This window comes from Podarcis filfolensis, assembly GCF_964270895.1.
Source record: "Podarcis filfolensis genome assembly, chromosome: 8".
Lineage (NCBI taxonomy): Eukaryota > Metazoa > Chordata > Lepidosauria > Squamata > Lacertidae > Podarcis > Podarcis filfolensis.
Window position 1 is genome coordinate 86,432,960 of NC_139611.1, and position 27,748 is coordinate 86,460,707.

At 49.1% G+C, this 27,748-nt stretch overlaps 2 protein-coding genes across 2 annotated transcripts; one reads left to right on the forward strand and one right to left on the reverse strand.

Moving 5' to 3' along the window:
- The first annotated feature begins 1,667 nt into the window (after positions 1-1,667).
- Positions 1,668-22,260, forward strand: ERCC1 (ERCC excision repair 1, endonuclease non-catalytic subunit). Its single transcript, XM_083627791.1, has 10 exons — positions 1,668-2,088; positions 4,176-4,267; positions 5,670-5,981; positions 6,751-6,854; positions 8,157-8,256; positions 13,229-13,305; positions 14,930-15,029; positions 15,872-15,943; positions 16,524-16,592; positions 21,959-22,260. The coding sequence occupies exons 2-10, from the start codon at positions 4,187-4,189 to the stop codon at positions 22,010-22,012; spliced, it is 969 nt and encodes a 322-aa protein (XP_083483917.1). The 5' UTR covers positions 1,668-2,088; positions 4,176-4,186; the 3' UTR covers positions 22,013-22,260.
- POLR1G (RNA polymerase I subunit G) lies at positions 22,164-27,748 on the reverse strand. Its single transcript, XM_083627599.1, has 3 exons — positions 27,653-27,748; positions 25,630-25,768; positions 22,164-23,606 (listed from the first exon to the last, which is right to left on the reverse strand). Exons 1-3 carry the CDS (start codon positions 27,693-27,695, stop codon positions 22,535-22,537), a joined length of 1,254 nt encoding a protein of 417 aa, XP_083483725.1. The 5' UTR covers positions 27,696-27,748; the 3' UTR covers positions 22,164-22,534.

Genomic DNA, 27,748 nt, shown 5'->3' on the forward strand with positions numbered 1-27,748 from the left:
CACATTTAGAACGACATTGAATGTTAGTCAGCCCAAGGCCTGGCTTCGCATTTTGAGCATTATAAGGTGCATTCTTTTACGTTTAAAAAGACTGAAAGGAGAAGCAGAGCCCTTGTTGCAGTCCAAGCATTCTTACATCCTCACCACTTCATGGGTTCTCTGGTGTGCAATAAGCTGTGTGCTGAACTGGAAGCCCTGCTCACATTCCGAGCATTTAAAAGTCCTTTTGTTCGTGTGCACAAGTTGATGTCTAACAAGGTTTGATTGAGAACTGTACCCTCTACCACAGTCTGAGCACTTGTGCAGCTTCTCTCCTACGTGGCTTCTCTGGTGTGCAGTAAGCTGCGTGCTAAGCTGGAAGCTCTGTTCACAATCCGGGCATTTGTAAGGCCTCCCTTCAGTGTGGATTTTCCGATGTTTAACAAGGCCCGACAGAGAAGTATACCTCCGATCACAGTCTGAGCACTTGTGAGGCCTCTCCCTTGTGTGGCTTTTCCAATGCACTTTAAGGCTGTTCCTGTAATAGAAGCTCTGCCCGCATTCTGAACACTTAAAAGGCTTCTCTTTCGTGTGGATTCTCCGATGCACACTAAGGTTGGAATGAGAAGTATACCTCTTGCCACAGTCTGAGCACTTGTACGGCCTCTCCCCTGTGTGGGTTCTCTGGTGCGCCTGAAGGCTGGTCCTGTAATTGAAGCTCTGCCCACATTCTGAGCATTTATACGGCCTTTCTCCAGTGTGGGTCCTTTCATGCTCGATCAGCTTTGCCTTGTAATAGAACCCTTTCCCGCACACTCGGCACACGTACGGCCTCTCGGTGGTGTGGGTCACCTGGTGCATGGTAAGGCTCGACTTGCGCATGAAGCTCTTGTCACACCGCTCGCACTTATACGGGGTCTCCCCCGTGTGAATCCTCCGGTGCTCCGTCAGGGCGGAATTGCGCTTGAAGCTCTTCCCACACAGCTCGCACTTGTAGGGGGCCTCTCCTGTGTGCACCCTCTGGTGCTCCGTAAGGTTTGACTTGGATTTGAAGCTTTTCTCACACAGGCTGCACCGGAAGGGTCTCTCGCCCGTCTTCTGGGTTCTGCGCACGCCGCTGCCGTTCGCCTCTCTATGCTCAGATCCTGCTGGCAGCATCGCACAAGGTCCTCCTTCGTGCACAGGATCACCTGCCAGACCTCTGGCCTCCTTCTGCCTCTCTTCGAGGGACCACAGAGCCTGGCCTGCCTCTTCCTCCTCCTCCTCCTCCTCCTTTACTACCACCTGGAGGGAGCGCAGGACCTCTTCGAACCGCCCCGGTTCTCCCCTCCAGGCAGGATCCGAGGGGTCCGGGCCGCTGCTCCCCCCCAGGGAGAGAACATTGGCGTAGTTCTCCAGCGTGACCTCCTTGTACAGGGCCCTCTGCCACGGGCCCAGCAGGTCCCACTCGCCCGGGCTGAAGCGCACGGCCACCTCCGCGAAGGACACCCGCAGCCCGGAGCGGGACAAGGCAGGCGCTCCGGGAAGCGAAGGCCCCGCCTGGGCCTCCTCGGGCGCCATGGCTCTCGACGAGGAGCCGCTTTCCCCTCAGCTTCACCCTCAGGGACGCTTCCGGCGGAAGCCCAACGCGGACGGCCATAGAGGACGGGGGCTAGAGTGACTTCCGGCTCCGCCTGGTCCCATGGCGGCGCCCAGGTCGAAACCGGAAGTGGGTGTAAATTCGCTTTTTCCTGAGGCGGTCGACTGTGAGGGAAATAAATGTTTGAGAGGTTTTTTTATACGTTTATTCTGGAGGCGGATTCGCCCCAGAGACAGGAAAAGCCTTGCCTGGCCTTTCTTTAACCATAGAGTTAGGTGCGAAGGAAGAGGCTAGAGCGCCCGGAAGAAGATACATCCGGGTTCCTTTCGGGAAACGACGGTCGCCGGAAGGAGTCGCCTCACGCGCTGCCCGCCTTTCCGTTATTCGGATTAAAAGCACTGGCGGCTAAAGAAGCCTCGGTGGCCGCTCTGCGCTTCGCTCGGCGTCGGTGTCTATCGTCCGGGAGCCAGAGAGGCCCACTGGCGGAGAACGAGCCGGCCGCGGGAACTGATGCGCATGCGCCTGAGCAGGTGAGCCCTGGCTGTCCAATCAAGAGGCAGAATTTATGATGGACGAGGTGAAGGGAAGGGACGGGCGTTTCCCCGTTACCATGGTGATTCTGACGCGACCCAAGTTTGGAGGTCGTGACCCCTCCCCATATCCCAATAATAAGGAAAACATAAATTGTAATTGACAAAAGAGCAGAATGGAAGGTCCCTGCCTGCAAAGAGCCCACAGTTGTGGGCATTTGGAAGAGGGAGGCTGGGGGGGGGGAGCAGGACCCCCTCCCAAAAATTCTGATTTTAATGCTTTTTTTTTATCCCTTTCCTGTCGAGGGTTTCCCATAATGGGCATCTAGATGGTCGGCCACTTTGAGAGCAGGAGGCTGGACTGAAATGGGTCGATTCATTGGCCTGATCCAGCAGCCAGGCTCTTCCTACACTCTAATGATCACTGTTATCCCTTTTTTGTTGTTTAGTCGTTTAGTCGTGTCCGCCTCTTCGTGACCCCCTGGACCAGAGCACGCCAGGCACTCCTGTCTTCCACTGCCTCCCGCAGTTTGGTCAAACTCATGCTGGTAGCTTCGAGAACACTGTCCCACCATCTCGTCCTCTGTCGTCCCCTTCTCCTTGTGCCCCCCATCTTTCCCAAAATCAGGGTCTTTTCCAGGGAGTCTTCTCTTCTCATGAGGTGGCCAAAGTCTTGGAGCCTCAGCTTCAAGCAAGTGTGGTGTAGTGGTTAAGAGCGGTAGTCCCGTAATCTGGGGAACCGGGTTCACGTCCCCGCTCCTCCACATGCAGCTGCTGGGTGACCTTGGGCCAGTCACACTTCTCTGAAGTCTCTCAGCCCCACTCACCTCACAGAGTGTTTGTTGTGGGGGAGGAAGGGAAATTAGAATGTTAGCCGCTTTGAGACTCCTTCGGGTAGTGATAAAGTGGGATATCAAATCCAAACTTCAGGATCTGTCCTTCCAGTGAGCACTCAGGGCTGATTTCCTTCAGAATGGAGAGGTTGGATCTTCTTGCAGTCCATGGGACTCTCAAGAGTCTCCTCCAGTACCAGAATTCAAAAGCATCCATTCTTTGGCGATCAGCCTTCTTTATGCTCCAGCTCTCACTTCCATACATCACTACTGGGAAAACCATGGCTTTAACTAGACGGACCTTTGTTGGCAAGGTGATGTCTCTGGTTTTTAAGATTAGTCCATCTCTATCCTGCCTTTCTTGCAGCACAGAACTCAATAGTCTTTACGGAGGGGTTTTCCCAGGCAGTGTCTCCTCCAACCACTCCAAATCACACCCAGACCTGTTTAACTGGAGCAAAAGGGCGGGTGCCCTCATACCATGCCCTTAGGGACCCGTTGCTCCCATTTAATGTATGAGAAAGCCGAGAATGTCCTGAATAAATGAACAGTGCCCACTCAAACAGGTCGGGTGGAGCCAAAAGCATTTCAGCAGTTTTCACCCACTCAAGACAAAAACACATTTGCCTGGAATGCAGAAAGCATTTAGTTGTCATAAACATAAACTTGTTTTCGTTGATCTTTTGCGATGCATATATAAACTATTGATTTATAATAATAATAAACTTTATTTATACCCCGCCCTCCCTGGCCAGAGCCAGGCTCAGGGCGGCTAACACCAGTAAAATTACAGTAAAAACATAATGGGGGGGAAAACAATTTAAAATACAGGTTAAAATGCAATTTAAAATGCAGCCTCATTTTAAAAGTTGCCCATAGATCAAAACTGTAAGGGGAGGGAAACATAATTCCTAGCTTGCCCCCATGCCTAAGTCTGCTTCTCACATAAAATGACCCCCCAGTGATTCCTTCCTTGCAGGGGTTGGGCTAGATGACCCTGTTGCTCCCTTCCAACTCTGTGATTCTGTGCTTGGGAAATGGGTGTGTGGCTGGCGGATAAGGTATTCCTCCTGGATTCTGGCAGCTGAAATAATGAAATAAGAGGAGAATCTTTCAGAGCTGTGCCGTGCCAGCTTTTAGCCTGCTGCTCTTGTAAAACACACGTGCTGCCATAGGGCTGCAAGCTGGCATCCCACAGCAGCAGGTGGAGAGACTGAGCAAGGCTTTCAGATGTACCTTCTTGACTCTTGCCAGGAACTGGAGACATGGAGCCCCCAGCATCTGAGAAGGCAATGGAAGGGAGGAAGAAGTTCACTGTGAAGATGGATGATGAAGACGTCGCTCCGGTACGACGGGAGGTTTTGGGTGAGGGTGTGAAGATTTCTCTTGGAGGACTATTCCCCCCACCCCTGAAATCTTACTGGACTGTTGTGGTTCTAGACAGTTAAGAGTTAACACTCCAGGAGTGTTCTTGATTCACTGGGTGCATTGCCCACATGACCTGGGCATTTTCCTTTGATCTGTGCTCTGTGGGGGCTGAGCTCTCCCTGGAGAGCAGTCTGTCTGTCTGGGAACGTTAGCAAGGTCGTGTTGTTTTTGTTAGAGACAGAAAGCTGCGAACATGCAGCTAGATTCTGTAGGTTTTTTCTGTTTTTTTTTTTTTGGATGCTTCTAAATAAAGAGTTATAGATTAGAAGCACTGGTGTCGAGCTGAGTTATTGAAGACACCACGCAAACACAGACAAAGCCATTTTACGCTGCGTGTGAACTCTGCTAATGTCCGACAACTGAGAAGAGTGTCAGCGCGTGAGTGGAAGCGTGTGGGCGCCACTGAAGTTTGTCGGAGTGGCAATAAATCAAATTTATTGCAGTGCTGTTGCAGCAAGACTCCGTGGGTCAAAGGATTTACGACCCAGAAACTTTAACATGGACCTCAGTTGGTTTCATAACCGGGAAGGTCTGACCTCTCTAGTTCATGCACTGGATTGCAGACTGGATTGCTGCAATGCGCTCTGGGTGAGAATTCCCTCACACTCATCCCAGAAGTTGCAGTTAGTGCAGAATGCTGCAGCATGGACCAGTTCACCTGCGAGAGCCCCTTACCCTACAAATGCCCACTCAACAGCTTCGATCGGTGGAACTGGCCCTGTTACGGGTGCAACATAATACCCACTCCACATTTGTAAGAACAAAATATTTTAGTGTGTTGGTGTCTACACTTAGGAACTACCTGTCTATGGATATCAGGCAGGTGCCTTTGCTGAACTCTTTCCTGCACCTACTAAAGGCATTTTTGTTCAGAAAAGCCTACCCAGAGATGCAAAATGAGCATGCAGAACGTTTGGTGCATGTTTTAATCTGTTTTTGGCTTATTGCTGATTTTATAATGCTATAAAGAGTTGTTTTTACTGATAATTTTGTGGTATTATTCCCATTGTAAGCCACTTTGAGCTTTGTTTGTTTAGGGAAGTTTTTAATATTTAATGCTGTATTGTTTTTAATACATGACTGGAAGCCACCCAGAGTGGCTGGGGAAACTCAGCCAGATGGGCGGGGTATAAATAAATTATGATGATGATGATGATGATGAAATAATCAGTAAATAATCTTCACCCGTATGGTCACACTGAAACCCAACACACGCACAGAGCTCCCTCCCTCACAGAAGCCACTGTCTCTCCTCTCCAACAGAGCCAAAATTAATTCCTCAGTCACCCAACATTCTCTCCCCACCCTCTCCATTTCCAGGTGAAACTTCTTTTCAAACCCTCTTCTGCAGCCAAAGCCTCGCCAGCCTCCGAGGCCCCAGTTGCGCCAGGGGGCGCATCGTACGCAGACTATGTCGTTGGACAAGTGGTGGCCTCCTCAGCTCCTCTGGTAAAGCAAGGAGCATCTGTTGCCACAACCGCCGCCTCTGCTCTCCCAAGAGTGCCCCCTCCACATGGCGAAAACAAGGGCCTCCCTGTCGTGCAAAGCGCAACGGAAGACAGAGCACCCCCCTTGAACCCAGCGCCAAAACCTGGAACCAAACACAACAGCATCATCGTCAGCCCCCGTCAGGTGAGAGGGGAGTGGGCAAGCAGCAGAGGACTCCTCCTCCTCTCTCAGCCCCTGCCCCTTTGGGAAATTCTGCTGGCGTTATGTGTTACCCAGAGGCTGCTCTAGATAGGTCAAGCTGTGGTGGATTTCGAACAGAGCCCAGGGCAGTTCCGAAATCCCAAATGAGCCATAGAATTGTAAGGGATGCCAAGGGCCATCTACTCCAACCCCGTGCAATGCTGGAATCACAGCTAATGTGTGGAACCGACTGCGCTTACTGTATAAACTTCCGTGGCTTTGCAGGAATTCCAATCCAGACCTCCTGAACTCAAATCCAGGAACTCTTGTCTATTTTACAACCCTGCCTAGTTTCGCAGAGGGAAAAGCCTTAGACCCCATCTTACTTGTAAACCATTCCTCCTCCATCTTGGCAGCCTTCGAGGGGGCAAGGAGAAAGCACTTTGCACATGTTCAGAGACTACCTTCTCTGTATGAGCAGGCCAGGCATTCACGACTGCTTCCAGGGCTGAGCCCCAGTTTAAATCTGAAAGTGTCACGTGCTCACAGCTGTCAAGAAAACCGCTCCAGGTGTCCATGTAAAAGGGCCTTGGCAGAATTTGACAGGAGGAGGCAAAATCTCTTGCCTCTCCTTTCTGGCCCCTTTCTCCTTTGTCTGCCTTCCCACTTTCCTCTCCCACTTACCCCACATCCTAGTTGCATCTACGACCTCGAGCTGCGTCTGAAACCCTGATGCCCATTGACTCCTCACTTTACCCCCTTCTTTCCTCAGAGGGGGAACCCTATCCTGAAGTTCATCCGCAATGTGCCCTGGGAGTTTGGCGAGATTGTCCCGGATTATGTGCTGGGCCAAAGCACCTGCGCCCTTTTCCTGAGGTGAGAATTGGCAGATGTGAGCATCTGCGCATACCCCAAGCGGCTCAGGCTGCTGCCTCTAGGGCCCCCCAAGTCCAAAGCTTGCAGGTTTCTTGGTCTCCTGTGGAGAGGACACAACTCTTCCCACTGCTAGCCCCTGAGCGAGGCTTCTTTTCTGATCCAAACTGATCCACAAGATCAGCTTACCCCCATATACTCAACCGCTTCAGTGAGTGGAAATATCACTGTCACAAGTGTTGCACAATACCTCTTCCACGTTTGTAAGAATTTGATATTTTTGGTGTGACAGCACTCACACTGTGTAACTTCCTGCCTATTGACATGAGGCAAGATACTCCGCTAAAATAATTCTTGTTTTGACAAGCAGATGTTTAGAAAGCTGGTGGGAGTTTTAATCTGGGGATCACAAAAGGTGTAGTGGGTATATTATTTATTTTACTGGAACAATGATTGGTTGGCGTTGCAGAAAGCAAAGCGTGGTTTCGGTATCCAGTTCTGAAGCAGAATTTTTGAGCTTGTCAATAGCACGGTAACGAAATGCTTTGGTTATTGTTTTGTTGGTTTTAACTATTTTCTTGTGTTTTTACCTTGTTTTTATTCTGTGAACTGCCCCAAGATCTTGTGAGGAAGGGCAGTATATTAAAGAAAGAAAGAAAGAAAGAAAGAAAGAAAGAAAGAAAGAGTTTTTAGACTATCATTTGAACTTTTTAAAAGTCTTAAATCATTGTTGCCTTTTTACTATTGAGAATGTTACTGTTTTATCTTTTTGCAAACCACGTCAAGGTCCTTTTAACAATCAATGTGATGAAACAAACAGAAATAAATGTGATGAAACAAACAGAAATAAATAAAATGGCTTTCTCACTGTCAGAAGCTGCCCTGACCATATTGTGGCCGGCTGCTTCCCCGCTGAGAAGCTGGAGTAGTCGTGAACATTCCATGACGTCATTGCAGCACTCAGCTGTTTCAGCGGGTGGTGAGGTTTGCAACCAGGTGTGCGAGGACCTGTTTAAGCCTTCGACACAGGCAAATCCTTTCCAAAGGATCCAGGGATTGGAAGAGCAGCAGGTGTTATGTGGCAGTGAGGTGGCACTAAAGCACCTGCAAATCAAGCATTGAACCATATAGCATCTTTGCTGGGAAAGGGGTCTCTCCAGCAATGTAACATTTCACCTGTGCCCCGAGATTTGGCAAAGACCATTTAAAGGGCCCGGCAGCCTCTCCCACACAGCTGGTGCACCCCTTTTGACAAAATAAAACTTGCTCTGAATGGTTTCTTTTCTCTCTTTCTGCCACCCGCAGTCTCCGGTACCACAACCTGAACCCTGGCTACATCCACGAACGCTTGCGCCAGCTCGGAAAGACGTACATGCTGCAGGTGCTGCTGCTTCAAGTCGATGTGGTGAGACACCTTGAACCACCTCACCTCCTCTGACTCCAGCCCTCTCCTTCCCTCCGGCTCGGGCTGCCAGCTCCACAAAATCCGCCAATCCCTATTCTCAGTCCCTGGACCACAGAAGCCACTTCTTTTCATCTTCTCTTTCAGTTTAGCAAAAAGGCAAGCAAGGTGTGTCAGGGTAGCTTATCAAATTATGCATGGCAAGGAGAAAGCAGGTAAGAGAGATGTTTTCTCTCCTAATGCTAGAACCTGTAGCCATGCAGCGAAGCTGAGTGTTGGAAGATTCGGGACAGACCAAAGGAAGTCCTTCTTCATACAGCAGAGTTAAACTGTGGAACTCACGCCTGCAGGAGGAAGTGAAGGCCACCACCTTGGATAGTTTTAAGAGGGTTGAAATTCATGGAAGATAAGGTTATCAATCATGGCTCAGCTCTGGCTCCACAGCTGGAAACCTAAATGAAGGCAGAGGGGATCCTGCTTCTCAGTTTTCCTTTGGAATATATGTTTGGCCACTGTGAGAACAGGATGCTGAACTAAGCCCTTTGTGAATTAGGGCCCTCATATTTACGGGACCGCCTCTCCTGGTCTGCCCCACAGAAGACCTTAGAGTCCACGAATAACCACAGTTTAGAGGTCCCGGGCCATAAGGAAGCCAGACTATCCTCCACCAGGGCCAGGGCCTTTTCAGTGATGGCTCCGACCTGGTGGAATGCTCTGTCCCATGAGACTAGGGCCCTGCAGGATTTAACCTCCTTCTGCCAGGCCTGTAAGACAGAGCTATTCCACCTGGCCTTTAATTTGAATTCAGCCTGATCTTTTATTTCCCTTCTCTTCCCTCTCCCTCCCCTTTTATGAAGATCACCCACTCTGGGAGCCCACAGCTAATTCTCCCCTGGCCTCTCCGTTGGCCCAGGTAGGACCAATTCAGCCAGCTAGCCCTGGGGATTATCTAATGCTTATTTCCCCTAAAATGATTTTTGAATTTTATTGCTATTCATGTTTTTATACTGTATTTTTTGCTGCTTTTATAATTGTTTTAAATTTGTTGTTAGCCACCCTGAGCCCGGTTTTTGAACTGGGAAGGACAGGGTATAAACAAAAAATTATTATTATTATTATTATTATTATTATTATTATTATTATTTATACCCTGTCCTTCAAAAACCGGGCTCAGGTAAAAGGCGAAAGATTTATACGATCTGAAGAGAAAGCTCAATATGGAGGCCAAATGGCCAAAATATTGGGAAATTTTGGAACAAGAAGGAGATAGACTGAAATTGCAGAGCTTTGAGAAACTAAAAAATAAAGTGCGAGACTGGCTCCATTATTTTCAGATAAGGGAGGCTTACAATTTGTTGCAGTTATGGACCACAGGTATGAAATTTACGGCATGTAATGCCTTAAGAGAGAATATTATGAAAATGATATACAGGTGGTACATGACCCCAGTCAAGCTTGCAAAAATATATCATTTGCCCGATAACAAATGTTGGAAATGTAAGGAGGTTGAAGGTACATTCTTTCACCTTTGGTGGACGTGCCCAAAGATTAAGGCTTTCTGGGAAATGATTTATAATGAAATGAACAAGGTATTTAAGTATACCTTCTTGAAAAAACCAGAGGCTTTTCTCTTGGGCATAGTCGGCCATTTGGTGCCAAAGAAGGACAGAACTTTTTTTATGTATGCTACAACGGCAGCAAGAATACTTATAGCAAAGCACTGGAAGACTCAAGATCTACCCACTCTGGAAGAATGGCAGATGAAGTTGATTGACTGTATGGGACTGGCAGAAATGACCGGCAGAATCCGTGACCAGGGAGAAGAGTCGGCAGAAGAAGATTGGAAGAAATTTAAGGACTATTTACAGAAATACTACAAAATTAATGAACTCTGAAAAGATGCTGGATTGAACTTTTGTGGTCTCTAGCTGTTATGATAAAGATAACAGGGATTAAAATTGTTTAAGTCATAAAATTTAAAAAGTTGAGTGGAAAATAAGGTGTTAATTAAAAGGAATGTTAGAGATTAGGATTTGCTGGATTAACAATTTGAACCAGAAAACAAGAAGGGGAGGTATGAGGAAGTCATAGAAACATGTTACTGAAAAATTGTTATTGAAATTGATTTGTTTTTAATATTTTTCTTTTTCTTTTTCTTTTTGTGTTTGCATAAAATTGGAAAACTTAATAAATATTTATAAAAAAAAAAAACCGGGCTCAGGATGGCTTTAAAAAAAAATAATTTATTATTATTATTGGACTTCCGGGTTGGCGCCTTTGGTAATGGCGGAATTCCTCTGATCGGGAGGAATTTGCCTCGTGGAAACCCGGGTCTGGCTGCCACGGCGAAGGCGGAGACCCACTAAAAATCACAGGCGGGTGAAGCCTGTGAACGTGGGATTCGGCGGGCACCTTTTGCGCTTCCCCTACTCACGGGGAAACCCGGTTTCGGGGATCCGGAGCGATGTGCGGTGAGCGGTGCTTCGAATCGACTGCTTTTTCCATGGAGCGAAGCTGCACAGCTGTTGCCAGAGAGAGCTGACTTTTTCCTGTGGACAATTGGATTTTGAAGCAACTACCCGTGAGTAGAGTGAAGAATTGGATTTCTAAACGTCTAATTTGGCATCGAAACGGGGAGGATCAAAACAGGAAGTCTGCCTTCCCCTTTTGTAAATAGACTGAAGCAAAGAGGCTGCAAGCTAAAGTCTTGGAAAGCCTACTGTAAAGGACTAAATTTCCACCAGTAAAAAATATTAAACCCCCCTTGGAAGCAGGAGAAGAGGGGGGAAGTTTTTTGGATTGTATACGCCTGCAGGAGAGAGTGAAGGAAGTCAAAATACCACCGCTCTGAACCTGGAAGCGGGCTGCTAGTAAAACTGATGTGCTTTGGAATGTTCATTGACTGCGAATGGAACGTTTGCTGACAGTTAGCATCACCAATGGAAGTGAAGGCACAGAAAAAGCTCAATATGGAGGCCAAATGGCCAAAATATTGGGAAATTCTGGAACAAGATGGAGACAGAATAAAACTGCAGAGTTTTGAAAAATTAAAAAATAGAGTGCGAGATTGGCTCCATTATTATCAAATAAGAGAGGCATATAACTTGGATAAAAAAGTTGGCTTCCAGGTGGAAAAATCAAAATTGGAAACAGAATTGTTAGATCCCAAAATTAAGAACTTGTCAAGAATGTATAACTTGCTGTTGAAATGGAACACTCAGGATGAAACGGTGAAATCTGCTATGATCAAATGGGCACAGGATGTTGGACATAACATTATGATGGCTGACTGGGAACAGTTATGGACCACAGGTATGAAATTTACGGCATGTAATGCCTTAAGAGAGAATCTAATGAAAATGATTTACAGGTAGTACATGACACCAGTCAAGCTTGCAAAAATTTATAATTTACCTGACAATAAATGTTGGAAATGTAATGAGACTGAAGGTACATTCTTTCACCTTTGGTGGACATGCCCAAGGATTAAGACATTCTGGGAGATGATTTATAATGAAATGAAAAAGGTATTTAAATATACCTTCCTGACGAAATCAGAGGCCTTTCTCCTGGGCATGGTCAGCCAATTGGTGCCAAAGAAGGACAGAACTTTTTTTATGTATGCGACAACAGCAGCAAGAATACTCATTGCGAAGCATTGGAAGACACAAGATTTACCCACCCGGGAAGAATGGCAGATGAAGTTGATGGACTATATGGAACTGGCGGAAATGACTGGCAGAATCCGAAACCAGGGAGAAGAGTTGGTGGAAGAAGACTGGAAAAAAATTAAAGATTATTTACAGAAATACTGTAAAATCAAAGAATGTTAGAAAAATGTTGGAATAAAGTTATATGGCTTTAGCAGAAATGTTATAAGGAACTAAGTACAAATAGATTATTAATGTATTAAAGGGAAAAAATAAGGTTAGAATATGTTAAGATAAATTACAGGACAGAAAATAGAGGAAGATGGAAATGAATTGCTGAAACAGTTAATTGAAGTGGAATACAAAAAGGGAGGTGTGAGGAGGTCGCTGAAACAAGTGATGAAAGATAAGATATCGAAATTACTGGATGTGTTTTTAATTGTTTTGTTTTGTTAATTTAATGTTTTTTGTAGTGTTTTTTGTTTTTGTAATGTATTGTTTTGTCTTGTTTAGTTTTTCTTCTTCTTTTTGTAATCTTTAAACTGTTAATAAATATTATTTTTTTTTAAAAAAAATTATTATTATTATTATTATTAGCCATTGGCCTGAGCCAGGTTCTTATGTCCTTATGGATCCTCCAAGCCCAGAGGCAGTCTTATCTAGATTCCTAGGTTCGTTAGGGTTATTTGGCCACTGGGAGAAGCGGATGGGCCCCCCTTGGCCTGATCCACCAGGCACTTCTTGTGTTCATTCCCTCTCCATGACGTCGGAGGAATCCCCAGACACCAATTGTGAACTGTTCCCTTCATGTTCTGCTTGAGAGAGGGATGCTGGGCTCGGTGGGTCTTTGCTTTGATGCTGCAGCCAGATTCTCTTCCTTCCACAGGAAAAAGTAAAGGGATCCCTGACCATTAGGTCCAGTCATAGACGACTCCGGGGTTGCGGCGCTCATCTCGCTTTACTGGCCGAGGGAGCCGGCGTACAGCTTCCGGGTCATGTGGCCAGCATGACTAAGCCGCTTCTGGCAAACCAGAGCAGCGCACGGAAACGCCGTTTACCTTCCCGACGGAGTGGTACCTATTTATCTGCTTGCACTTTGAGGTGCTTTTGAACTGCTAGGTTGGCAGGAGCAGGGACCAAGCAACGGGAGCTCACCCCGTCGCGGGGATTCAAACTGCTGACCTTCTGATCGGCAAGCCCTAGGCTATGTGGTTTAGCCCACAGCGCCACCCGTGTCCCACTCCTTCCACATTGACACCCCTCATTCTCTACCCCCTCCAGACCTGGGTGGCTCATTTTCCCAACTCCTTCCTTGTTCCCTTTAGAAAGACCCACACCAGGCACTGAAGGAGCTGGCCAAGATCTGCATCCTCGCTGACTGTACCCTCATCCTGGCCTGGAGGTGAGGACCAAAGACTGGGGGGGGGGGAGAGAGACGGGGCGTCTGCAGAAACTCGAAACAACAGCATAGAGGAAGTTTCCAGCTTCTGAATCACTGGCCTGAATGCAGTCTAGCTCTCGCCCAAGGTAATTTGGAGGGGGCAGGGATTCAGCAGCAGGGCAAGCACTTGGTGTGCAGAAGACCCAGGGTGCAAATACAGGTTAAAAAGCCAGATTTCTAGCAACAGGGCCAGGAATTGCCTCTGCCCCAGAAAATGGCGGATGGCTGCATTCTTTCACAGGCTGGTTTGTGTGCTCAGCGAGGTCCTTCTCGATCCAGCCGTCAGCCTGTCTCTTCCCATCGCAAAGCCTTTTCTGCTGCTAGACTCCATGGCAGAGGGTGGATTCCTGTGCGTCAGAAGGCAGGCTGCCCCAGCCCACCCCTGGGGGTCATACATAATAAATAATAATATTAATTTATTATTTATACCCCGCCCATTTGGCTGGGCTTCCCCAGACACTCTGGGCAGCTTCCAACAAAATATTAAAATACCGTAATACATCAAACATTAAAAGCTTCCCTAAAAGGGGCTGCCTTCAGATGTCTTCTAAAAGTCTGGTAGTTGTTGTTCTCTTTGACATCTGGTGGGAGGGCGTTCCACAGGAAGGGCGCCACTACAAGAAGGCCCTCTGCCTGGTTCCCTGTAACTTGGCTTCTCGCAATGAGGGAACCGCCAGAAGGCCCTCGGTGCTGGACCTCAGTGTCCGAGTAGAATGATGGGGGTGGAGACGCTCATTCAGATATACTGAACCAAGGCCGTTTAGGGCTTTCAAGGTCAGCACCAACACTTTGAATTGTGCTCGGAAATGTACTGGGAGCCAATGTAGGTCTTTCAAGACCGGTGTTATGTGGTCTTGGCCGCTGCTCCCAGTCACCAGTCTAGCTGCCGCATTCTGGATTAGTTGTAGTTTCCGGGTCACCTTCAAAGGTAGCCCCACGTAGAGTGCATTGCAGTAGTCCAAGCGGGAGATAACCAGAGCATGCACCACTCTAGTGAGACAGTCCATGGGCAGGGAGGGTCTCAGCCTGCGTACCAGATGGAGCTGGTGGACAGCTGCCCTGGACAGAGAATTGACCTGCGCTTCCATGGACAGCTGTGAGTCCAAAATGACTCCCAGGCTGCGCACCTGGTCCTTCAGGGGCACAGTTACCCCATTCAGGACCAGGGAGTCCTCCACACCCGCCCACCTCCTGTCCCCCCAAAACAGTACTTCTGTCTTGTCAGGATTCAACCTCAATCTGTTAGCCGCCATCCATCCTCCAACCGCAGTTGCAGTTGCATTGCTCCAAAGATCTAGGGAATGAGATGCTCCCTTTTGGAAAGCATTTCCCAGCCTCCAAGATCTCGTGAGGTGACACCTGCCTCCCCTCCCCTGTCGAGGTGGTGACACACATTGCACCATGTGCAGAATCCCCAGCTTGTCAGCTACTTGATGAACCTAAGTTTCCAGCCCTCATTGTCAATAGATTGGGGGTGGGGGAAGGCAACCATGAAGCTTGCTGGCAAGCTTTGCTCACGAAACAGGGGGTGTTGTGTTCAGACGTGGGTCTGCTGAGCCCTTTGACTTCTCTTTCCCCTCTCCAGCCCAGAGGAAGCAGGACGCTACTTGGAAACCTACAAAGCCTATGAGCAGAAGCCGGCCGACTTGCTGAAGGAGAAAGTGGACCGGGACTACCTGTCGAGAGTAAGAAACTCCTTCCCACCAGCCTCAGCCGTGTTAGCTAGGGAGCCGCAGGCCTAGATCAGACTCATTCTCCTCGGTAGCTGATTGCCCCCTTTTTATTCCCACTCTCACACACAGAGAGCCCTTTCCAACTCCGCCACTTGGATAACAGGTTGTCAGCATCTATTTCCTCCCCTGCCTGCCATCCAAATAATCCCAGATGGAAAAGGGATGGTGGCGGCACTGTTTTTAAGGAGACAGTGGCCGTAAGTCCTTGACTGTCACATGTATGACAGATCACCCTTTGCCCTGCTGTTCTTTGCCATCTCTAAAACCAAGCATCTCCCTCGCGTGCTTTTCCTGAAAGCACCCGAAATGCTACTTGCATTCATTCCTCTCTGAAGTTTGCAAAATGAATAGAAACACCCAACCATAAGCTTTGCAGGTCAGGTGCTGCAGAGCTTTCCACAGAATCATAGAGTTGGCAGGGACCACAAGCCTCATCTACCGCAGCCCCTTGCAACGCAGGAATCTCTTGCCCAACATGGAGCACGACCCTGAGATTAAGAGCATCCTGCTCTACTGACTGAGCTATCCCAGGCTTGGCCAGTGTGGTGTAGTGGTTAAGAGCGGTAGTCTCGTAATCTGGTGAACCGGGTTCGCTTCCCCGCTCCTCCACATGCAGCTGCTGGGTGACCTTGGGCCAGTCACACTTCTCTGAAGTCTCTCAGCCCCACTCGCCTCACAGAGTGTTTGTTGTGGGGGAGGAAGGGAGAATGTTAGCCGCTTTGAGACTCCTTAGGGTAGTGATAAAGCAGGATATCAAATCCAAACTCTTCTTCTTCTTCCTTCTCTCACTGCAGGTGACAGACTGCCTGACCAGCGTGAAATCGGTGAACAAGACAGACACCCTGAGTCTGCTCTCCACCTTTGGAGTGAGTGTCTTTCCTTGGCGTGGGAGGGGCAAGTTTTCAAGAGAAGCCCCCATTTCAAGTCTGGCAGCTTATGCCCTTTGACCCAGAAGCCCTTCCCTTTAATCCCAGAAATGAGATATTCTGGGGGGACAGGACTGCTTCAGCACTAAAAATACACCCCCATTCCCTTTTGAAAACACTTCCTGTGGCCCTCCTACAGAACACGGCTGGGGAACCACAGGCCTGGGCACTAATTGTGGCCCTCTAAGCCTCTTCTGCCTGCCCTTCAGACCTCTCCCCAGCCCCCCCCCCCACCCATCAGCCCTGCCTCAAACCCTCCTGGAGCATTTCTGACAAGCTGGAATCCTGCAATAATGCTTCTCGGGGCAGCCAGAGAGGGGTGTGGGTGTCTGTGTAGTAGCTAGCTCACTGTACAAAGGTAGTATTTGCATCCACCTGCCTTAGCATCTGGTCCTGCCCAGGGAACATGGCCCCTAGACTTGAAAAGGGTTCCCCAGCCCTGCTGCAGAACACTTTGTGAACTCTTAAGCCCGGTTCTTCCTTAGACTTGCTTTTTAACTTTTTAACTCTTGCCTTGTAGTCGCTGCAAAGCATCGTCCAAGCTTCCAAAGAGGATCTGTCCCTGTGCCCAGGGATCGGGCCCCAAAAGGTACAGCTGTCCAATGCACAAATAGTCTTTCGTCGGATTGTGGGAGGTTGAGGCCTGCCACATCGTCGTAGTCAGGTACTTTGCAAGGTATAGATAAAGGACCCCTGGATGGTTAAGTCCAGTCAAAGGCAACTATGGCGTTGTGGCGCTCATCTCGCTTTCAGGCCAAGGGAGCCGGTGTTTGTCCGCAGACAGGTCATGTGGCCTGCATGACTAAACCGCTTCTGGCGCAACGAAACACAGCGATGGAAACCAGAGCGCACAGAAACGCAGGGGGCGCTGTGGTCTAAACCACATGGAAGGTGCCTAAAGAAGCCAGGGTGGCTATCTAAATAACTTTTAACTGAGTTAAGATTAAAAAAGGATGTGTACAAAAAATGGAAAAGGGGGGAAACCACCAAAGAGGAATTCAAACAAACAGCCAGCACGTGTAGACACAAAGTCAGAAAAGCTAAAGCACAGAATGAACTCAGGCTTGCTAGAGAGGTTAAAAGCAACAAAAAAGGCTTTTATGGGTATGTTCGTAGCAAAAGGAAGAACAAAGAAACAGTGGGGTCACTCAGAGGAGAAGATGGTGAAATGCAAACAGGGGACACAGAAAGGGCTGAACTCCTCAATGCCTTCTTTGCCTCAGTCTTCTCCGATAAAGAAAACAATGCCCGACCTGAAGAATTTGGAGCAAATGATTCAGCAGAGGAAACACAGCCCAGAATAACTAAGGAGATAGTACAAGAATACTTGGCTAGTCTAGATGTATTCAAGTCTCCAGGGCCAGATGAACTGCATCCAAGAGTATTAAAAGAACTGGCAGATGTGATTTCAGAACCACTGGCAGTCATCTTTGAGAATTCCTGGAGAACAGGCGAAGTCCCGGCAGACTGGAGGAGGGCAAATGTTGTCCCTATTTTCAAAAAGGGGAAAAGAGAGGACCCAAATAATTACCGCCCAGTCAGTCTGACATCAATACCAGGGAAGATTCTGGAGCAGATCATTAAGCAAACAGTCTGTGAGCACCTAGAAAGGAATGCTGTGATCACCAATAGTCAGCATGGATTTCTGAAAAATAAGTCATGTCAGACGAACCTGATCTCGTTTTTTGACAGAATTACAAGCCTGGTAGATGAAGGGAACGCAGTGGATGTAGCCTACCTTGATTTCAGCAAGGCATTTGACAAGGTGCCCCATGATATTCTTGTAAAGAAGCTGGTAAAATGAGACTTCCGGGTTGGCGCCATTGTTTAATGGCGGATTCCCTCCGAGCTCCGGAGGGAATCGGCTCCGTAGCGTCTGGGTCTGGCCGCTGCGGCGAAGCGGAGACCCTTAAAATCACAGGCGCGGATGCCTGTGAACACAGAGACTCGGCGGGCACCATTTGCGCCCCCCCAATCCGCGACGGAGCCTTTTTAAAGGCTTCGGAACGGAGGCAGGGTGGGGCGTGGTGCTGAGAGTACTCCCTCGCCTACGGAGTGAAGCCGCAAGCCATTGACAGAGAGCGCCAACTTCTTCCAAGACCGATTGGACTCTAAAACATAAACCCGTGAGTAATACGGAGATTGGAACTTTAAAAATTTTTTAATTTTGGATTTGGAACGAGCGGGAAGGGGCTAAAAAGGAAGTCCACCCCCCCCCCTCTTGTAAACAATTTAAAGCAAAGGACTGGGCAGCTAAGGTCGAGAGAATTTGTTTTTGTTTTTTAATGAAAGATCTTGACTTCACGGTTTTGACACGATAAGAAGATCTACTGGAGGATAAAAAGAATTTTGGGAGTTGAAATTTCACCCCCCCCCCCCGAGACCCGGGAACGTCCCATGAGAAAGCCTGTTGCATTGAAGATTTTGACAGCTGTCAAGTGAGCTGCTAGTCAGCTAGTTGTCAGCTGGAAAAAGAGAACATTGTTTCTGCTGTTCTTGCTGGTTTATTTGGTATAATTTGTTGAAAACAAGGAGGACTGTTACAAAATAACTGGACTTTTGGTTTTGAGCTGAAAGGAATACTAAGGAACTAAAATCCCCCTAGAGGGGTAATAGGGACACTACATCATAAAAATGGCTGGAGTACGTAAATTTCAAGCAGAATTGGACAGAGCACTCGTTCTCTTGGGAAACTTGCAAGAGGAATACAATGCTTTGTCTACAGAGGCATCATTACTACACTGGACAGTAAACAACATTTTTGAGTCTGATAAGGACTTGAAACAGGAAGCCTATTCTACTGAACAAATAAATGAAACTGAAAGTGTAGATACGATGGAGCAATATGTGGCTTTTGAAGAAAATGAAGGAGGAGCAGGAGATTTGCAGGAGTTAAAGGAGAGCTACATTATGAGGCCTGACATGATGACAAAAAAGGACAATAAAAATTGGATGTGGAAAGCCTGGTCTGAATGGGAGTCTGGAAAATGGAGAGACCCTCTTTGGAGGAGATCTGAAGACCTGAGGATTACAAATTTGTTGAAGGGGAAAGCTGGAGCTTTGGGGACATCTGGATCTGAAAGAAACTTGAAACAAGAGTTGGAGCACCCCATAGGCTTTGCTTTTAAGGATGGAGGACCGGCTGGAAGTAACATGGATTCTGTTGGGCCGGAGCCCCTCCGAGACTTGGGGCTTAATATCAAAGACTATCAAAGAGACCGGCAGAAAGGAACTGAGAGAGATATAAGGGCCTCGGACGTGAGATCTCCAGGCTAAATAAATAACATAAAGACTGACGGATATTGGTTGGGGACTGGAACCGGGAAAAGGGTGGGTGGAGGTTGGGAACCCAAAGGGTACATAAGGATAATTTGCTTTTTATATTTTGTTAGTGGTAAGGAAATTGGGTAAATCGTGGAAGGGAAATTTTGGTCGACTTTAGGAAAATGGTCTAAGAATAAATAATGAGGTATAAGTATTGATGTATAATTTTAAAAAGGTAAAATTGGTTTTTTCTTTTTAAATTAATTGAAAATAAGGTTGCTAAAAATAAATTGAGGAAATGGAAAAAAGAAGTAAAATAAAATAATAGTATGTTAGAATAAATGTTTAAGCTAAGGTAAAGAAATAAGTTAAGGACTTGCTGAATTGACAATTTAAATTGGAATACAAGAAGGGGAGGTGTGAGGAGGTCTGAGAAATAAGGTTAAGAATTATAAGTAACAGAAACTTTATGTGTTTTTTCTATTTTTTCTCTTTTGTGTTTAGTTTTGAATATTATGTATTTTTGTGTTTTCTGTTTTGTTTATTTTTTGGTTTTTTGTTTGTTAGGTGTTTCTTGAAAATGCTAATAAATATTTTATAATAAAAAAAAAAGAAGCTGGTAAAATGCGGTCTTGACTATGCTACCACTCAGTGGATTTGTAACTGGCTGACTGACCGAACCCAAAGGGTGCTCATCAATGGTTCCTCTTCATCCTGGAGAAGAGTGACTAGTGGGGTGCCACAGGGTTCTGTCTTGGGCCCGGTCTTATTCAACATCTTTATCAACGACTTGGATGATGGACTCAAGGGCATCCTGATCAAATTTGGAGATGACACCAAACTGGGAGGGGTGGCTAACACCCCAGAGGACAGGATCACACTTCAAAACGACCTTGACAGATTAGAGAACTGGGCCAAAACAAACAAGATGAATTTTAACAGGGAGAAATGTAAAGTATTGCACTTGGGCAAAAAAAATGAGAGGCACAAATACAAGATGGGTGACACCTGGCTTGAGAGCAGTACATGTGAAAAGGATCTAGGAGTCTTGGTTGACCACAAACTTGACATGAGCCAACAGTGTGACGCGGCTGCTAAAAAAGCCAATGCAATTCTGGGCTGCATCAATAGGAGTACAGCATCTAGATCAAGGGAAGTAATAGTGCCACTGTATTCTGCTCTGGTCAGACCTCACCTGGAGTACTGTGTCCAGTTCTGGGCACCACAGTTCAAGAAGGACACTGACAAACTGGAACGTGTCCAGAGGAGGGCAACCAAAATGGTCAAAGGCCTGGAAACAATGCCTTATGAGGAACGGCTAAGGGAGCTGGGCATGTTTAGCCTGGAGAAGAGGAGGTTAAGGGGTGATATGATAGCCATGTTCAAATATATAAAAGGATGTCACATAGAGGAGGGAGAAAGGTTGTTTTCTGCTGCTCCAGAGAAGCGGACACGGAGCAATGGATCCAAACTACAAGAAAGAAGATTCCACCTAAACATTAGGAAGAACTTCCTGACAGTAAGAGCTGTTTGACAGTGGAATTTGCTGCCAAGGAGTGTGGTGGAGTCTCCTTCTTTGGAGGTCTTTAAGCAGAGGCTTGACAACCATATGTCAGGAGTGCTCTGATGGTGTTTCCTGCTTGGCAGGGGGTTGGACTCGATGGCCCTTGTGGTCTCTTCCAACTCTATGATTCTATGATTCTTGGGCTTGCCGACTGCAAGGTTGGCGGTTTGAATCTGCATAATGGTTGTGAGCTCCCGTTGCTCTGTCCCAGCTCCTGTCAACCTAGCAGTTCAAAACCACACCAGTGCAAGTAGATAAATAGGTACCGCTGCAGCAGGAAGGTAAACAGCATTTCTGTGCGCTCTGGTTTCCATCACCGTGTCCCGTTACACCAGAAGTGGTTTAGTCATGCTGGCTCCCTCGGCCTGGAAGCGAGATGAGCGCCGCAACCCCATAGTCGCCTTTGACTGGACTTAACCATCCAGGGGTCCTTTACCTTTTTTACCTTTACTTTGCAAGGTCTCCCAGGAACTACTTTTGAGGCCTCAATCTTCTCGCTCTCAGGACTGAAGGGGGAGAAAGTGCGAAATGGCTGGATTTGCATCCTGGGCTGCATTTCCCATGGGTGATGCAGCTGCAGCAGCGTAGCCTCGTGGGCCCTATCAAAAGTGACTTTAAGATCGGAAGGGAGTCAGGGATTTCATTGTGGGAAACTAAGTGTGTAATGACTGGGAGGCTGCTGCTGCTGGTGAACAGGGAGCACAGCAGAAGCAGCAAATCAAAGTAAGTAATAAGAGGCATCTCAGGACGCAAGCAGCTAAGCTGTGGGCCTTATCTTGAAAAGTAAACATCCCAGTCTTCAACGATTCTCAACACAGAGCTAGCTGATTTAAATAGGAGCAGAAACTGCTGCCTGATACCACAATAGACCATCTAACTGGCAGCAAGCTCTCTAGGGTTTCAGGCATCCGTACTATTGGGGTCTGAGCGTAGGACTCTGATCTGCAATGGCCCCTCCCCAAAGGCTTCGGGGTCTCCTAGGGTTGGGACTGCTTTGAGGAAGAGGGTGACAGAGAGAGCCTCCTTTTCCACTCACAGGTCCCCACAGAGCAGCACCCACGGGAATCCCCACATACACATACGGAACATTTGTCTCCCCAATTTTCAATGGCACCCTTTTCTTCCAGGCCAGAAGGCTCTTTGACGTCCTGCACCAGCCGTTCCTCAAAGCACCCAAGTGAGCAGGGGCCTCCGTGGCGAGAAGACCAGGAGCACGTTCTCTGCAAGTCTGTTGTCTGGCGTCCCGTCCCCCCACCCCTCAAACCTCCTAGCTCAAAAACTCAGCTGCCTGCAGAGCCTTGAGGAAACCCGGCAGAACAGCACAGCCTCCTGGAAGGGGACAAAACCTTTTATTTTTCCAGCAGCCAACGATATTTCTCTTTTTCCCCACCCACTTTGCAATAAAACAACCACTGTGTGGCAAAACCCACCCCCCAAGATTGTCCCTTATTCTTCTTGGGTGGGGGGAGCAAGCTTTGCTGAAAAAGAAAGTTTGGTTCCTGCTTCACAGCTCCTTATCTAATCCAGAGGCAGAAAATAAGGATCTGAGCAGCTGTGGGCAAACCAGGGACCCCTTCAAATCTCTGTCTCCTGTAGCAACCGGACAAGCTGCGTAGTTCGTGGAGGGGACATTGTTCTCAGAAAAAGCAGGAGTTTTTGTCCACACCGCAAGATGTCCCCAACCTGAGCTGGAGGGCAGCTTTTCATTCCTGCTCGCTCGCCGGCTCCTCCTTCCATGACGCTTCCTCCTCCCTCTTGTGCTTCTTCTTTTTCTTCTTGTGATGCTTCTGGCTGAGCTCCTCCGCTCTGGGCTCAGAGGACTCCCCTTCCCACTGCCCCTCTCCTCCTTCTCCGGGTGGCCCAGAGGGGGCTTCCAGCTCCCCCCAACCCCCCAGCTCCTGCTTCACAGAGCTGGGTTCCAGCGACGCCGTCCCCCGTTCCTCACCGGCTTTCTCCCTCTTCTTCTTTTTCTTCCTCTTGGGGGGGCTAAGCTCAGGCTCCTCTTTGACTTGTGCCAGGCAGGCCTGGGGGCTGCCCCCCAGGCTGCTCAGCTCCCTCCCCGGCTCGGTCTCGAGGCAGGCAGGGCCCACCAAGGCTGTCGGCACCGTCGCTGCCTCCTCTTCATGCTTCCGTTTCTTCTTATGCTTGTGTGCAGCCTTCCCCCCTGCCTGGGACCTGGGCTCAGCCTCACCAGGTGCCACCACCCTCTCTTCCCCCTCTTCTTTCCTCCTCTCCTTCTTCCTCTTCTTGCTACTGCGCTCCTCCTCCCCAGCCCCTTCCTCGGGGGCTATCTCCTCTCGCGCCACCAGCCCTTCAGAAATTGCCTCCAGACCTCGACTTTCCCGGGACTCCTCTTGCTTCACCAGGGGGTGCTCCTGGGGGTCTGCCACCCTCTCGAGGGTCCGCTTCTTTTTCTTCTTCTTCCGGGGGTGCTCCTCGGCAGCTTCCTGCACGGGAGGGGGCCGCTTCAGACAGCCCCCAAAAGGCAGGAAGCGCTGCTTGAGGCCTTCGGGGATCTGGGGGGCCGGTCTGGCTGCCACAGGGAAGAGGGGCTGGTTGGCACTGGGGTCTCCGTACCTCTCGCAAAAAGTCAGGGAGCTGCTGAAAGGGGGTGCGCAGGTGAGGAGGTCCAAGTGGCCCGACGAGACGAGCAGGCGGGCACTGCTGCCCCGGTCCCCTGGAGTCGCTTGGACGTGGTAGACCTTCTGGGTCCCGTCTGACTGTGGCGCCTTCAGAATCTGGAAGCCCATGAGGGGCACGGCGTGGCCTTCGAGGCTGGGGGGCAGGAACCAAAGAGCATGTTGAGAGAGTCAGCCATGGAAGAGAACACAGATGCGTTTCCACACAGAAGCAGATGCAACAAAGCTTTGAAAAGGTATTATTTTACAGGATGTCGGTTGTACAAGCGAATGCTGTGTTTGCAGAACCTGGGAACAACCAGACCTGACCCTGCACACTCGTTCGCAGACTGTCCCCACTCCTCCCCAAGGAAAAGAGCGATGGGGGGGTACTGCTGGTTTTGACCTACAAAGGTCTCAGGACCCCAATGGCTCAAGGACCACGTCTCCCCATGTGAACCAGCCTGGACCCCGCAATCATCATTCAAGGCCTTTCTTTGTGTTCCCCCTCAATGAAAGGTCCACAGGGTGGCGACATGAAAATGCGGCCTTTTCAGTGGTGGCTCTTCACAAGATGCTCTCCTGGCATCATCTCTCCATATCTTCTGGCAGCAGGCAAAAACATTCCATTTAAGTCTCTATGGTCTTTTTGCATGAATGGGACGTTTTAGTGTAAAATAAATACAGTGGTACCTTGGGATGCGAACGGAATCCATTCCGGGGCCCTGTTCGCATCCTGAACAGAACGTAAGATGTGTCTGCGCGTGTCGCCGCTTCCATGCATGCGCGTGACGTCGTTTTGACCGTCTGCACATGCACGAGCACCGAAACCCGGAAGTAACGCGCTCTGTTACTTCTGGGTCGCCGTGGAGCGCAACCCGAAAATACTTATCCTGGAGCGTATTTATCCCGAGGTATGACTGTACAGTCAAATCTTGGTTCCCAAACGGCTCAGTTGCCGAACAAACGCTGTAAGTGTTCCAGTTTGCAAACGTTTTTTGGAAGATTTTCAAACTATTTTGGGAGTCAAACGGACTTCCGGAACGGATTAAATTTGAGAACCAAGGTACCACTGCAAATAAATTACATTGTTGTCTTTTAGATTTTTTAAAAAGTTGGTTTTAAGGTATATACAGTGGTGCCTCGCAAGACGAAATTAATTCGTTCCGCAAGTTTTTTCTTCTTGTGAGTTTTTCGTCTTGCGAAGCACGGTTTCCCATAGGAATGCATTGAAAATCAATTAATGCGTTCCTATGGAGACCGCCTTCAGACCAGGTCCGGGGACAGTCTGTCCCCGGACCTCTTCTGAAGGCTGGCGGGGGGGAGAAAAGCCCTTCTCCCGCCGCCAGCCTTCAGAAGAGTTCCCCCAGGGCTGCCTAGGCTGCGGATAGCAGCCTGCTGCCCCGCGCGAGGGGCGCTCTGAAGCAGAGCGCCCCTCGCGCGGGGCAGACATTCGCAGCTTGGGGAGCCCTGCAGGACTTCCCCGCAGGGCTCTCCAAGCTGCGGATAGCAGCCTGCTGCCGCACACGAGGGGCGCTCTGAAGCAGAGCGCCCCTCGCGCGGGGCAGCAGGCTGCTATCCGCAGCCTAGGCAGCCCTGGGGGAAATCTTCTGAAGGCTGGCGGTGGGAGAAGGGCTTTTCTTCCCACCGCCAGCCTTCAGAACAGCCTTCTGAATGTTGGCAGTGGGGAGAAAAACCTTCCTCCCACCGCAAGCCTTCAGGACAGGTCCAGGAACAGAGGAGAAGGCGTGCTGCGCTTCCCCGCTGTCCCCGGAGATTTCCCTATGGGCTTTCGTCTTGCGAAGCAAGCCCATAGGGAAATCCGTCTTGCGAAGCTGCTAAAAAATCGGAAAACCCTTTCGTCTTGCGGGTTTTTCGTTTAGCGAGGCATTCGTCTTGCAGGGCACCACTGTACGTGATTGCTTAAAATACTGCCAGTCGCTTTTGAGGGGCAAAAAGTGAATAATAAATGCAATTAACAATAATAATACCCCCATCTTAAGGCGGCTTTCTCCAACCTGGTGCCCAGGACTACAACTCCCCTCAGCTGAAACCAGTGTGGCCCTGTGACGCTGGGGCTGATGGGAATTGTAGTGCAACATGCAGGGCACCAGGTTGCGGAAAGGTGACCTGAGGCTTCCATAGCTCGCTCATGCTCACATGCACACAAACATACCTACCTCTCAGGGCTGAAGTTAGCAGGGGCTCTGATCAGCACCAGCTGCTTCGAGGGGCTTTGGAGCGACTCAGGGCTGAGGGGCGGCCCAGGGGCAAACGGGCTGGCAGCAAACTCCTCCGGGCATTCAAAACGCAACGGTCCTGGGGGGGGGAGAGAGATAGGAGAGATCGGTAAATAGCCCCCAGTATTATGGCAAGTAAGGGACGCGGGTGGCGCTGTGGGTTAAACCACAGAGCCTAGGACTTGACAATCAGAAGGTCGGCGGTTCGAATCCCCGCGACAGGGTGAGCTCCCGTTGCTCGGTCCCTGCTCCTGCCAACCTAGCAGTTCGAAAGCACCTCAAACTGCAAGTAGAGTGGTACCTCAGGTTACATACGCTTCAGGTTACAGACTCCGCTAACCCAGAAATAGTGCTTCAGGTTAAGAACTTTGCTTCAGGATGAGAACAGAAATCGTGCTCCAGCGGCGCGGTGGCAGCAGGAGGCCCCATTAGCTAAAGTGGTGCTTCAGGTTAAGAACAGTTTCAGGTTAAGAACGGACCTCCAGAACGAATTAAGTACTTAACCTGAGGTACCTCTGTAGATAAATAGGTACCACTGGTGGGAATGTAAACGGTGTTTCCGTGCGCTGCTCTGGTTCGCCAGAAGCAGCTTAGTTATGCTGGCCACATGACCCGGAAGCTGTACGCCGGCTCCCTCGGCCAGTAAAGCGAGATGAGCGCCACAACCCCAGAGTCGGTCACGACTGGACCTAATGGTCAGGGGTCCCTTTACCTTTACTATTATGGCAAGTTCTTAAAGAAATGGGAGTGCCTGATCACTTCATCTGTCTCCTGCAAAATCTCTATGAAGGACAAGAAGCTACAGTTAGAACTGGATATGGAACAACTGCTTGGTTCAAAATTGGGAAAGGAGTAGGACAAGGCTGTATATTGTCTCCCTGCTTATATAACTTATATGCAGAATTCATCATGCGAAAGGATGGGCTGGATGAATCCCAAGCCGGAATTAAGATCACTGGAAGAAATATCAACAACCTCAGATATGCAGATGACACAACCTTGATGGCAGAAAGTGAGGAGGAATTAAAGAACCTTTTAATGAGGGTGAAAGAGGAGAGTGCAAAATATGGTCTGAAGCTCAACATAAAAAAACGAAGATAATGGCCACTGGTCCCATCACCTCCTTGCAAATAGAAGGGGAAGAAATGGAGGCCGTGAGAGATTTTACTTTCTTGGGCTCCATGATCACTGCAGATGGTGACAGCAGTCAGGAAATTAAAAGACGCCTGCTTCTTGGGAGGAAAGCAATGACAAACCTAGACAGCGTCTGAAAAAGCAGAGACATCACCTTGCCAACAAAGGTCCATATAGTGAAAGCCATGGTTTTCCCAGTAGTGATGTATGGAAGTGAGATCTGGACCATAAAGAAGGCTGATCGCCGAAGAATGGATGCTTTTGAATTGTGGTGCTGGAGGAGACTCTTGAGAGTCCCATGGACTGCAAGAAGATCAAACCTCTCCATTCTTAGGGAAATCAGCCCTGAGTGCTCACTGGAAGGACAGATCCTGAAGCTGAGGTTCCAAGACTTTGGCCACCTCATGAGAAGAGAAGACTCCCTGGAGAAGACCCTGATGTTGGGAAAGATGGAGGGCACAAGGAGAAGGGGATGACAGAGGACGAGATGGTGGGACAGTGTTCTCGAAGCTACAAACATGAGTCTGACCAAACTGTGGGATGCAGTGGAAGGCAGGAGTGCCTGGCGTGCTCTGGTCCAGGGGGTCACGAAGAGGCGGACACGACTAAACATCAGGGAGACCTTGCAGGCCCTTTGGCATCAGGACCACAGGCTCCCTCTGCTCCACGCCCTCCGCAGGTACACTGCCCTTGCACATGGAGGCTCCACTCCGCTCCCACCCTCCCTGCAGCTGTCTCGCCCCCTTCTCAGCCTCCCCATCTTAGGCCCCTTCTGGGAAACGGGGGCCGAAGAACCTGCTCGCCTCCCCCCCCCCCGCCCCAAGCTCACCCTCCGGGGCTCCGCTCCGGCCGCCGCCGCCCCGCACCTCCATGGCTGCAGCGCCCACGTGGAGCTCCTAGCAGCCGCAGCCGCTTCCGGGTTCTC

Excerpts from the sequence above, each read along its gene's own strand:
- ERCC1 (XM_083627791.1), top strand. The coding sequence starts at position 4,187 with ATGGAGCCCCCAGCATCTGAGAAGGCAATGGAAGGGAGGAAGAAGTTC. Across the intron at positions 5,982-6,750 it reads TCATCGTCAGCCCCCGTCAG|AGGGGGAACCCTATCCTGAA; the intron begins GTGAGAGGGGAG and ends TTCTTTCCTCAG. Across the intron at positions 15,030-15,871 it reads ACCGGGACTACCTGTCGAGA|GTGACAGACTGCCTGACCAG; the intron begins GTAAGAAACTCC and ends CTCTCACTGCAG.
- POLR1G (XM_083627599.1), bottom strand. The coding sequence starts at position 27,695 with ATGGAGGTGCGGGGCGGCGGCGGCCGGAGCGGAGCCCCGGAGG. Across the intron at positions 25,769-27,652 it reads CCGGAGCGGAGCCCCGGAGG|GACCGTTGCGTTTTGAATGC; the intron begins GTGAGCTTGGGG and ends TCCCCCCCCCAG. Across the intron at positions 23,607-25,629 it reads GCTAACTTCAGCCCTGAGAG|CCTCGAAGGCCACGCCGTGC; the intron begins GTAGGTATGTTT and ends CCTGCCCCCCAG.